The 13,213-nt window shown below is 29.8% G+C and overlaps 1 protein-coding gene across 3 annotated transcripts in view; it reads right to left on the bottom strand.

Moving 5' to 3' along the window:
* Window positions 1-4,310: 4,310 nt before the first annotated feature.
* LOC129962535 (mucin-17-like) overlaps window positions 4,311-13,213 on the bottom strand; it is a 67,592-nt gene continuing 58,689 nt past the window's right edge. For all 3 annotated transcript variants that reach the window (XM_056076303.1, XM_056076294.1, XM_056076309.1), the window contains exons 4-7: window positions 12,969-13,157; window positions 12,661-12,804; window positions 12,356-12,452; window positions 4,311-10,647 (exon numbers count right to left, since the gene is read on the bottom strand). In XM_056076303.1, coding sequence (XP_055932278.1) covers window positions 7,106-10,647; window positions 12,356-12,452; window positions 12,661-12,804; window positions 12,969-13,157 — 3,972 coding nt within the window. In that variant the 3' untranslated portion in view covers window positions 4,311-7,105. The remainder of the gene's footprint in view (window positions 10,648-12,355; window positions 12,453-12,660; window positions 12,805-12,968; window positions 13,158-13,213) is intronic.

Genomic DNA, 13,213 nt, shown 5'->3' with positions numbered 1-13,213 from the left:
ACAATATCTTATGCTAATAGAAAAATGAAATCTGACTGAATGAGCAAACCCTATTAGCACAAAAGGTCAAACAACATTATTACTATATATACTCGATGTTGGTCGGCATTCAGAATATCGGATAGCATCGTGGAGATATCGTACAATATCTTAGGTCAATATGGAAATCCTTTTCTAGTTACATAAAGTTTCTTAAAAATGATATAATGAGATACGGTCAAGTGGAGAGATAAGTCTATGACAGCAAGCTCCGAAGTTTTGTTCTCTTTGGAGCTTGGCCCTTTCCTCTATTAGCAAATAATATTTACGATATATCCACAATGTCATTTAATTTCTGAATGTCAACCAGTAACGTGAAGATACCAAAACAATGTTTCAAGGCATTTTGTGCTAATAGCCTTCGAAATTCAACAGTTTAGAGCGTGTGGTGAATAGCATATAAGCCAGTTAACAACTACGCTACATGAGCGTACGCTTTTGTATCATGGTTTAGTTACTGGACTGCGAACCACAAGGTCCCAGGTTCTATCCCTACGCAACACATACCGCTAAAAGCGGATAGTGATGATTTTGAGAAGTCACTACACTTTGTACAATTCAGTCACTCAGTTCTACTTGATGAAACCAATGCGGTATCTGGAGTAGTATATACCCCTTAAAATATCCAGGATAGAAATCAAACTGCTAATAAAACTCCTAAAGAGATGACGAAAATGTCCTTCTGCATGAATATAATTTCGATTGCTTTATACATGCTCAACAAAACCTCCAGAGTAAGGAAGTCGTATAAGATTTCTAATAATGATGCACACTTTTAACCCTCTAATTCCAGATGATAGTCAAAACTAGAATATAATTGTATCCAGTATTTTTCTGCAAACGGAATGGTTAAATTGATGTTTCTTACTATTGTGGTCAAAGTTTATAAGCCAATTAACATTTACGCTACACGGGCAATTGCTATTGTATTGTGGGCATGTTACTGGGGTTCTATCCTCGTTCATACCAATCTGCTACACTATCATTATGAATGCGAGAGAGCCACAACAGTCACTAATTGACTTTTGTAGTTCCTTGTTAGCTTTAATATGTGCCTGTCTACTTTAAGCTAAATAACAAACAGCTCATGAATGGAGAACACTAAGGTGATATAATTAGGAATTAATTATTACACTGTTGAATATGCATTACACAAGTAAAAAAACTTTTTTTTACATTAGAAGATTCCAATTATAACAAAATTAGTTTGAAATATTTTCCGTGCAATATTATTCACTTTACGATTTAAATTATTTTCTGAAATGGTTATTATTGCCAGAGGTAACGTAGATTTATGTACGGTATTCTTATATATTTATACATCTCTCATTCAAATCAATGCAGAATAATTAGTAAATATAAATTTTTAAAAAATAATTTCCGAATTCCTATTTTAAAAATTCACAGAAATACAAATTTAATGCCGGGTTAATCAATTTTTACTGAAAGCAAAAGCAATTCATCGTTTTCAAATGTGAAAAGCCGATATTTCTCCCTCGAAGACACCCGTGGTGATAGCCCGATTAACGTCCTCGGTTGAAACAGAAACCGGCCCACTAGTATACTCAGAGAAGTTAAATCTACTCTTAGCTTCGGAGCCGAAAGGTTCTAAATTCGAAACTTGACTTCCGTCATGTATGTGCCCTGTTAAATCTATTGGGTTAGATGTTCTTCCACTGATTTAGATCCAAAGCTTAGAAAAAGAGGTTATAGGCTCAGATGTCGCTGCTCTCCTCATCGAAACATTATTCAAAATTATACGGTCTTCCCTTAAATAGCTCTCACGTTGCTTCAAAATCAGGAATAAATATGATTAAACAAAATAATAACAAAAATTATAATTGATAATGGACTTTCTATCAGATTAATTTTGATTTATATTAATATTTGTATTCAATCACACAAAGGGAATACTTCGCAACTCACTGCAATTTGCATTATATTTATAGTTTTCATTTTATTGTTGAATTATTCATTGTATGCACTTAAAAAAAATTTTTTTTTCTTTTTTTTTTTGCATTTTATTATCTTTTATTCTTTTTATTCTATTGTTGAACCAATCAAGCGCAAATAGGTATCCTCAGTTCTTATCCGAAGGTTCTAATGTGGATGGAAGTATTAAGAAACATTCTGAATAGCATTATTTTATAGTATTATTGCAGACCAATATTATTATTTAATTGTATTTTTATTATTTAATTATATTTTTTACTGAAGAAAATTATTACCATACCGAAATAACCTTTAATTAAAAAAAAAACAACCCTAAAATTTTATAAAAATGCAAGTTTCTCATTAAGAAAAACTTCAAAGATGTTATTTTGAGTTTTCTTTTAACAGTGTTTGTTGAAAATAACCTCTTGAATTTTGCCCACACGTAGGATTAATATATCTTCTGCATCATTTGCAGTAAGCAAGTTGCTATTTTGACCTTGTCTGAACACTAGAAGACGTTTTGTACCAATTTCATTTCTCCCTCCCAAACAGCAATTCGCTAATTTTGCCGGGTAAATTATTAAGATACTTAAATTATATGAAGGTTTTCTGCTGCACAGATATTTGGCACATTAAGCAAAACTTTGCCAATTTTATAATTATTTATAAGATAATATATGTAAAAAAAGTTGCACTGTGATTATTTTGGAACAATGTTATTTGAAATTTAATAAATTTCTCAAGGACTGCTGAAACTATGAATTTAATTCCAGAACATTGCAATGTAACTATTTTATACTTCTAGCAAATCAATATTTGATCAACATGGCAAGGATTTAAGTACATTTTAAGAGTATATCTAGTTGTTTGTATTTAATATTTAAAAATGCTCAATTCTTTGTGCATCACACAGATTACACTTTTCTGAATTTCTTTAGATTAAAAGCATAATGGAATGTTTTAATATTAATACACCCAATTCAAAACTCATCATATTTTTTTAATGTAATGTAGTTCGAGCATTTTAATAATATAGTAATTCTAGCCTTAATATAAATATATAAGAGCATTTCCCACTACATTGCTCATGCTTAGAATGTATGCAGAATATTTAATTTTTTGACGAGAATTTCAATTATTCATTACATGGGTAACATTTTTGAAAAATAAGCTAAGAGTTTTGCATATAATAGGTGATTGAATTATTGTACAATTATCTATTTTTCTATCCAAAATTGTAATTTTCTTTATTTCTTAAAGGTTTTCAACTTTTTCTTACATGGAATTTTATATAGGTCAGCATTCGCTATTAAGAAATAGTATTTTTAATACGGGTAAACTGACATTACAAATGCAAAAACAGTCAAAAAATTATTCCTTTTTGTTGAGTATAATTCATTAATGAAATTCTTTTTACTCATTCCGTACATGCTAAGAATGCTTCTTTTTAAAATAGTTGCCTCTCCCAAAGGCCTACAAACTAATTAGCATAATCACCGATTATAACACTTGCTGGTTGAAATCTTGTGATCTATGAGATTCGATACATATGTAGAAGGGACTCTCCTCTGGGCCAATCAACTGTGAAGTCTTACTCAGCATATGGAGGGGTCCATCTCATAATCACCATCAAGGATAAACACAGTCAGGGAAGCTTTCGAATATCAAAGGAGCAGCGTGTCCCTTCTTGCAAGACACCAGGGGTGTAACTCCATAGTAATCATGCCCTTGGGATTCGATACAATAGCAAACGGATTTTACGGGGCAATTAAGGTATTGCTAGGAAGTACACATACAGAAATGAAATACTAAGGCATTACTAGTATAACAGTTGTACTGCACATCAATAAAATGTTAATACATTTAATATACAGCAAGATGTAAAATTAAAATGTGTCAAATCAAAAGTTAATCTCACAATTACGTTAAAGGGTACTTATGCGTCAATAAGTATTTCTGAAAAGCAAAACCAAAACCACATTTATATGTTCTCAACAACGTGCAAATTCATTCATGGAAAGATTCTCAAAGTTGTGACTAACTAAAGAATGATGAAATAACTTTAAGACACAATATAAATGAAAAATCAATAAAATGATGAATTTATGGCTATAGGGAATACTGTTTTGAAAAAATTTAATCTAATTTTAATAGTTATATAGACATAAGCTATGTTTAAAATAATATATTATACAAAATTACGAGTTAAATCTTAATATATAATTTGTGTATACATATTATGTGAGACTTAGTCATGTTTTACAATAAATAAATATACAATAAAAATTTTTCTTCTAACAAACCAATGTGGAGAGAGACAAGTAAAAATCAACCTGTTTGAAAAAATGCCCAAAGTTTATTCTCGAATACAAATGCAAAAGTTTGATTTACACAGAAATACATTTACCAATACAAAATTTCCATATATAACTTGCAATAAACATTTTGATATAAACATTGTTTTTATCAAATCTATTGAAATTCACCTAGCTCAGTACAAAATATTTGAAATATAGGTACTGCAGTTCGATCGCAACAATTCTTACTAAGCTCTAGCTAAAATCAACATTCATCTGTACATACAAATGGATTAACTTTATTATAATCAATAGAAAAGCATGAAACATGAATAAAATTGTAAAGCTATGAGCAAAATTCAGCATTACAAATTATGATTAAAATGCATCACAACTGTGAAATTTAATGTAAACTACTTTCACCAATGTTGTCAGAGTAAATTAAAAAGAATAGAATATATATCAATATTTTCTACATTTGCAATTAAATTATCATAGCAATGAAATAGAAGCTTATTAAAGACAATAAAATGTTATTTTCTACATATGTTCTGCAATGATAATTTTAAAAAAATGAATGAAAAAATTGCATTTTAGATTATTTTTTCATGCATTTTAAGCAAAATTTAGATTGCTTGTATACAACAAAAACACAAAAAAGCACAAGACAACACACCCATAACCACTAAACTAATTCACAACCTAAGAAACAAGAATTGAAATAGCTCTTAAAGATATCAAGAATAATCTTTCATACAATATTTTTTAATGTTTGATTAATATTTTTTTAACAATTGAATAAAACAAAATTAATTTTTGTTTACATTCATTAATATTCTTTGGATTAAGGATATATTTAGAGACGACAACACACACAATACAAGGCTAAAAGAGAGAGAGAAAAAAAAAATCACATTAACATCAAACTTTGAATGACAGATTTAAGAGAATTTTAAAATATTGGTAAAACCCTAAAGCAATGAAAAGAGTCAATATTAAAAATATTAGAAAGAAATAACTTTCCAAAATTGAGGATATATAAATTTTATCAAAATCAGCATAAGTACAGAAGTATCACAGGATTACGATTAATACATTATTCTCATGCGCATTATTCTTTGAAGAGAAACAAATTCAATTCCATTGAAATAACAAATAATTAAATGATCGATCATACTTTTTTTCATGCAAAATGTAATTTTTCAAAACATATTATGATTAATAATTTAAAAACAACTATATCAAATTATAATTAAAAAACATTTTAATATTTTAAATTACTTTTTTCTAAATACCAAATTGTTAGGAACACTAAAATTACAATTACTCCTGGCAGAAAATGACAAAATCCTATAGCTTTTGACGATCTAAAAACAATTTTTAAGATTACCAACAAAAGATTTTTGGATTAATAACTCCTCACAAATAGACAGCTTTATGTAGCAAAATTAATAAAATTTTCCTTCTTACCATATTTTTTTCTATTGTGCATAGTTAACAGGTTCTGAAATTACCTATCCTACCCACCTCATTTTTTTCATCAATGTTTTTATGCATGAGAAACAAAAACAAAAAAAAAAAAAAAAAAAAAATGCTACTAAACGTCTTTGTAATTTCAGTCAAATTACATTACTCATTCCAGCTTTCATGAAAGATAAAATAGAACAAAGCTGAAATGAATTGTTTTGAACACTTTAAAGTTTAAATATTATAATTTCAAATATTTGACAGCTAAGTAAGGGAAAAAAGAAAAAAAAAAGACTGAAAACATATAGAAGAGATCTTTTTATCAGCAAAATCATAACTATTGGGTATGATTACAGATGATGAAAGAAACTGAAAAGCTTCCAATTTCTAAAATATGCATACTAAAATTTGATTAAGGAAGGACAGGGATTAGAAAATATAAAATTAATGATACATGGAAAATTTTAATTTAAAACAAATATTTTTGTAAGGGATTAAAACTTTTCAAAACAAATAAAATCAATTTCTAAAAACAATTCTCAAAAGTTTCCAAAACTAAAGACAAAACAGATATGCACACATAATACATCAAAACAATTACTTAGATTGAATTTTTTAAAATTCAATTTCTACAGTTAAAATGACATTCAACGAGCCCATCAATACAGGTACAAAAACTAATTCATGTATCACATAGGATAACTTCCATCAGAGAAACAATTTGATAATTTCCTTTATCATAAAATTCCATATATATTTCTTTAATCATAAAAGCCCATTTTCAAAAGAAAATCTTCCCTTTGATATAAAATAAAAGCTTTTAATGTTTAATGTCTTGAAATAGAATTAATTGGAACATTTCTAATAAAATTACCAGGAGATTTAACATAAATGTTATAAGTATCTTTAATAAAAAAATCAGAAATATATTATATATATATATATAGCACTAGTTAATTTTATAAAGAGAATGATAAGCATTGCTTTTTGAAGAAAACAAGCACAAAAAATATTTTTGAAGATGACAGTAAATCTGAATAAATTTTGCAGAGTCACATGATATTAAATACTTTGATCAAATAATGAACCAAATACTTTGCAAAGTAGCAAATAACAAAAAAGAATACTTTCACAATTATGTTTGTAATATTTAAATTTTATAACAGATTTTAAAATGTTATTAATAATATATGTCTTTGGTTTAAAAAAGTAAAGGCTTTGAAAAGATTTGCATCCTTTGATAATCAAGTTCCCAACTTTGTAAAAACTACTCATTTTCAAGCAGCTCAGCTTTAAAGGATATAATACCCGAGATCAATTAACAGACTAGAACTTGAAAAGCTGTTTAGCAGAACTACTGTAAACTTTTACGATGCAACACTAGCTGCTGGCATTTCTTCGGAAGAATTCCCTTCCATTTTCGTATTATTTTCAACCACAATCTTTGAATCTGAATTCACTGGGGCTTCATCTTGTTCTTTAACTATCACTTCTTTATCATTAGCCTCAAGAATAAATTTTTCTTCCTCACAAACAGGAGTACTTTCAGGAACACTTTGTTCATTTTCAACAACTGGATCATTTCTCTTTTCATTAGATTTGTCTTCAAGAGGCAAGTTTTTCTTTTCTTTCCCAGTAGCAGCATTTTGAGAAGCTTTTGACAAAGTATTGGTTTTAGGAGGTAATTTTGCTATTGTTTTATTAACTTTTGGCACATCCTTTTTATTAATATCATTCTTAATGGGAGCAGGGCGTGGTTTGGCTGCAGCTGGTTTGTTACTAACAGATGTAACATTCTTGGCAGGAATAGTTGCACTCTTGAGGGTATCTTTCTTATTCAGAACATTTTTTCTTTCTGATATTTGCTTATTTACAGTATCTTTTGTTTCCTTAACATTTGTTTCTTTAGGATCTGGTTTTTTAGCAAGGGGGGCAGCAGTTTTTCTGATCATTGTAGAAACTGGTTTTGTTTTTGATTCAGATACAGGAGGTTTTGCTAATGTTGAGGATTTAGTTATAGTTTTATTAGGAACAGTTGAACTGGCAGGTCGACTTAAAGTAGTACTCCGCGCAGTAGATGCCACATTTGATTTATTACTTTGAACGGTAGATGATCCCTTTGAAGCAGGAACTGTAGTACCAGTAGGTCTAGCAGTTGTTTTAGTTCCAATACCACTTGCTGCAGACTTTGGTCTGGCAGTACCAATAGTTGGTGAACTGCTGACAGGTTTTGGAGTTGAAAGCTGACTTTGTCCTGTACCTGTAAGCGTTGCAGATTTACTAGTAGACATTGTATTTCGTACAGTAGTAGACTTTGTAGAGGCAACTGAAGTCACTTTATTAACAGATGATACAGGAAGCTCTTTCTTTACTCTAACCATAGTAGTTGGCTTAGTAGATTTTTCAACAGGAGCTTTGGGTAAAGTAGATGGTACATTTCTAACTTTATTCTTTGGATCTTTTGGATCCATAACTTTTTTCTCAGGTAAAGGTTTCTTGGTTTTATCAAGTGGAGCAGCTTTCAATTTACTCTTGCTATCAAGTGAAGGTTTTAATGGTTCTTTCTTTGTTTTAAGTGTTGCATCAGACATACTTGACTGTTTTCCAGTTTTGGTCAATGTCTCTTTTGGTTTGGGTTTTCCACCAACAACTGTGTTTCCTTTCATATAACTCCAACCACCATCTTTCTCAGAATCCGAGTCAACATCTTCAGTTACTCCTTCAGCTTCTGGAATACCCTCAGGTAAAGCCTGGAGGTCAACAGTTGTTTCAACAGGACATTCATCCACAGAATTAACAGATAATACAACTGCTGTAGTTGCAAGTTCAGTATTTGCATCACATATTAAACTATTTCCGATTTCAGTTGTATTTTTTGGACTGGCTAATATATCATTCAAAATTTTGGCAGCATTACTTACTTGGTCTGGTAATGCATCATTACTTATTCCAGATGTATTTTCTACAGATACAAGAGCGCCAATTGATGCTGAAGCATCTTCTTTCACAGGACTGCTTTTCTCAGCTGTATCCTCAATTTTGTTACTTTTATTCAATGGTTCATTCTCCAACAAGTTTTCTACTTCAGGTGCTTTTTGTGGTGATAAAGTCATACCACTTAAATTAAATAACTCTTTTGACTGATCCAGTAACACACTGCTATTGGTTTTATCTATATTATTTGAACTTGCAGGTAAATCATGGGTAAATAAGGCACCATCACTTAATTGATTTGGCAAAGTAGGATTTTCGCTTTTAGGACCCTCTGGTGAATTCTTTTTTAAATCCTCATTCAGCTCGAAAGGACTTTCATTAGAAATGAATGGACCATCATCTGAAATTGGACAACCAGGAGTTACATTTTTAAACAAATCCTCTTTTATAGAATCAGATGGATTTTCATGTGGATTTATAGAAAAAGATTCATCTACTACATTGATTGCATCTGTAGTATTTATTGCTGAAGTAAAAGATAATTCCAATTTCTCATCCTTAGAAGCAGGTAAATCCTCCAAAGGAGGAGCAGATGCAATATTTGTATCAAGTTCAGACCATGGTTCTACAATATTATTAACATCTGAATGCATATTTGGATTAGGACTCATATTAACATACTCTGTTGTTTTTTCAATGAACTGAGGTTCTGGTTCGTTAGTGGATGACGAAGTATGTGTTAAAAGATCTTGTTTACATTCATTACCTAATGAAATTAAAGAAGTATTAGATTCATCCGGTTTATTAATTGATTTATCTGCACATGAGAAATCTTCTGATGCCACATTGTCAGTATCAATAAGATTAGGAATAGTATTTGGAAGATCATCCACACTTTTAATGACAGAAGATTCATTCTTTTCATTTACAGATAGCATTTCACTTGGAGCAGATTCAGGACCAGCTGTAGTTTGATCGGTCTGATCCTGATTTTCATTGGAAATAAAAGATTTCATCACAAATGGTTCTGCATATGGATTTAATTTATGTGTAGAAACAGGAGATATAGCCTCGGGACTTGCACTTGAGGAAATTTGCTTCACTGCTGTTTCAATAGTATTTGAAACAACACTTGATGCTATATCAACTGCCTCTTCTGGTGTGATAGCATATTTCGTATCTTCCAAAGTTAAAATATCATTCGTTTCTGTCAAACCAAAAGATGAGCTAATATTAACTGCTGCGGAATCTGAAGCAGGCTTAGGCTCAAGTGATAGAGAACTAAAATCCTGGCTCAAATCAGAACTAAGTTTCTCAAAATCCTGTGATGCTAAAACATCATCAATTGGCGGAGTCGGCAATTCACTTAAAGCTGTAGCTTCTGGAGCAAGACAAGAAGGGATTTTTGCTTGAGGTACAAAAATTGCCTCAGAAGTAACTTTCTGAAATGCCACACCTTCTATAGAGCTCTCCGAATAAGGACAGGCATAAGATGGATCAGTAATACCAGCTGAACTTAAAACATTGGCTGTGTTCTTTAACTTTTTAGCTGATGCAGCATTGAATTCTAATACTGTTGGCTTAGTACAAAGAGAATTTGAAATTTCTTCAGAAGGACATCCTTTTTCTCCTCCATTCATTTCAAAGAAATTTAACTGTGGAGATACTCGTGTTACAAGCTCAGTTGCATATTCTTTAATTGTTTTACTATCTCGTAAGAAAACAACAACAGCAGTAATATTATCTTCAGAACCTTGCAATTTAGACTGATGAACAAGTTTTGCAGCAACAGCATCTAAAGGTTCGTCAAGGGCACTTCCAGATAAATTATGATACAAAGCAGATGTGACATCTTCAGGAGACATTCCATCCCACAATCCATCACAAGCTAAAATCAAGAAATCTTCTGTTCCATCAAGGGTAACTGTAGTTATTTCAGGTTCACTACAGATGAATCTTTTATGGTCTATGTCACCTGAAATAAAATACAAATGTTATGATAACTGCAATACCATTTAAAGAAGAACATAAAAGTAAAGTAAGCAAAGAAACTCTCATAACAGAAACTTTCATAATATAAAACATATGAAAATTTTTGTGCCTAATGCTTCACATATGCAAATGAATGGGGAAGTATATTTTAGGTAAAATAGGAAAATTTAATTCCATAATTTTAATCAAAGTAACTTAGTTTAATGTTAAGAATGTGATTTAATAATGGCCAGTATTAGCACTACTTATCAGAAACAAGTTCAAAATGATCAAATACCAAATTCTTTAAATATGAAAATACATATTTAAATACAGACATCAGAAGACATGTTAAAAGACTAGAACCGATACAATGTAGATTGTCTTGTTAAAATCAATAGATTTTCCTTCAAATGTTTAATTCTCAGGAAAAAAAATGTTTGCATAAAAGAAATGAGCAACAGTAATTTTAAGGGGGGGGGGGGGAGGAACTAATTTAAAAAAATTATTAAATGAAATTCTAGACTCAATAGCTAGAGTGTTTATGGATGTATCTAGAATACAAATTTCATGAAATGAAAGTAGCTAGAAATTTTTGAAATGTTTAGATTAAAACTGGGGGGGGGGGGAGTATACATAGAGGTATATTAAACACAGTAAATTAAAAATAATGTATTATAATTCAAATTATAATAGATGTGAAATAACAACACTGTCCATCAGAAGAATTATGAATTAAAAAAATATATATGTGATAACTTCAATTTAATCATGATCTCATGTCCTTAAAATTAATTATTTTCTACCTATTTAAAATCACCCTTAAAAAGCATTTTAATTTTTACATTGCAAGAGTATTATAACCTGAAGGTAATACGAAACTATTGCATTCAAGATCCAATAGCTCTATATTTAAATGCTGCCAAAAAATGCTTAACTTTTGATTCTAATTTCACGACTGAGAGAGAAGACTTTTTAAAAATTCCTTTTTAATGGCTAACATATCACCATGCCCCTCTTTTATTATTTTATCAGAAGAAAAGCTGCATCAGGCTAAGACTTGCTGGCAATAATATCTAGAAACAATTGTATTTAAATTCCTTTTTAATCTTTCAAAATAAAATGAATTATAGCTTTTTATCACATCTAAATTTCCTTCAAGATTCTTCAGAACAACACTTTTGTCTAAAACATATATTACATACAAAATATATATTTTTGGCAATAGATGTAATTTAAGCAATCAATAAAATGTCAAGTTAAGTGTGATACATTTCCTTGAATTGATGAAGTTTGTCATTATAACAATCAATAAATTTTCCCCATATGGTACAGAAAAGTTTTTTTAAACTTTGGACATGAAATAACTTAAAGAACAAACATGCTTAAAAATGCAAGAAATAAATGAAAAGAACAGATAAGGAAAGATAAAATGAAAGAAAAAATAATATTAGTTGTTAAAGATAAACAAGAACAACATTTTCAATTCCATTACGCACTCTTATTTTTTATCAGTACTAAGAAAGGGAATGAAAAATGACAATACTAAAACAAATATGTTAAATTTTGTTTAAGCATTGATTAAACTGGTCGATTTGCTGATAATGTAACAGATTAAAAATTATTACATCATTGATTGTAAAATCAAGTTTCACCATACACATTTAAAATTTTTTTTTTCAAAATAATTTATATGAAAAAAAAAAATTTACCTAGAGCACGTGTTACAGCTAATACCCCATTCACTCTTGCTATACCAGTATGACAATTTACTTCACCTCCAAGATCTTCAATTCTCTTACGTTCCTCCTAAAATTAAAAATATATAAAAAAAAAAAAATGTTTAATTTAACAAATTTAGCCATAAATTTCCAAATTATCTAGGTTCCAAAAGGAAATGATAAAATATGGAAATTAATGAGAAGGAATGGGAAATTAATAAATTCTGATTTTAATTTTAATTCTATACATATTTTGAAACATGGCAAAAATAAATGTAATAAAGTGAGATGCCTACTTCTCTGTCAGGTTTATGTGGATTCGTTACAATTACAGGTTTGCCTTCTTTTACTAAAACAGCCTGTGAATCGCCTACCCAGGACAAATATAGAGTTCTTTCTCTAATTAAGGCACAAATTGCAGTACTACCACTTTTTAGATTCTATATAAAAAAAGATTAAACAAAATAAGACATTCATAAGCTTTGTTCTAGAATCACAAAAGTAAAAATATGCAAACACAATAATTCATCAGAAACTTGCATAATATATTAAGCAAAAAAGAAAAGATGTTGAATATTATTTACTTTAAAAAAAATTCTCTTACCCATTCACTACATTTTTTAAGAAAATTTTCATCTGTGATCTTGTATGCTTCAGTAATAGCTGTTACAGTGTCAGTCAAAAATGATGGATGTTTCGCAATATTTACATGGAGATGCGCAGCAGCATAACTAGCAGCATCTACTCCAGAATGGCCATCAAATACAGCATAATAACTATGAGCAGGAGCATTCTAAAAACAATACATTACATGAATTACATTATATTCATACAATTTAGTAAGGGACA

This window comes from Argiope bruennichi, chromosome 1, assembly GCF_947563725.1.
Source record: "Argiope bruennichi chromosome 1, qqArgBrue1.1, whole genome shotgun sequence".
NCBI lineage: Eukaryota > Metazoa > Arthropoda > Arachnida > Araneae > Araneidae > Argiope > Argiope bruennichi.
This window is presented reverse-complemented; position numbering and strand designations above follow the sequence as displayed.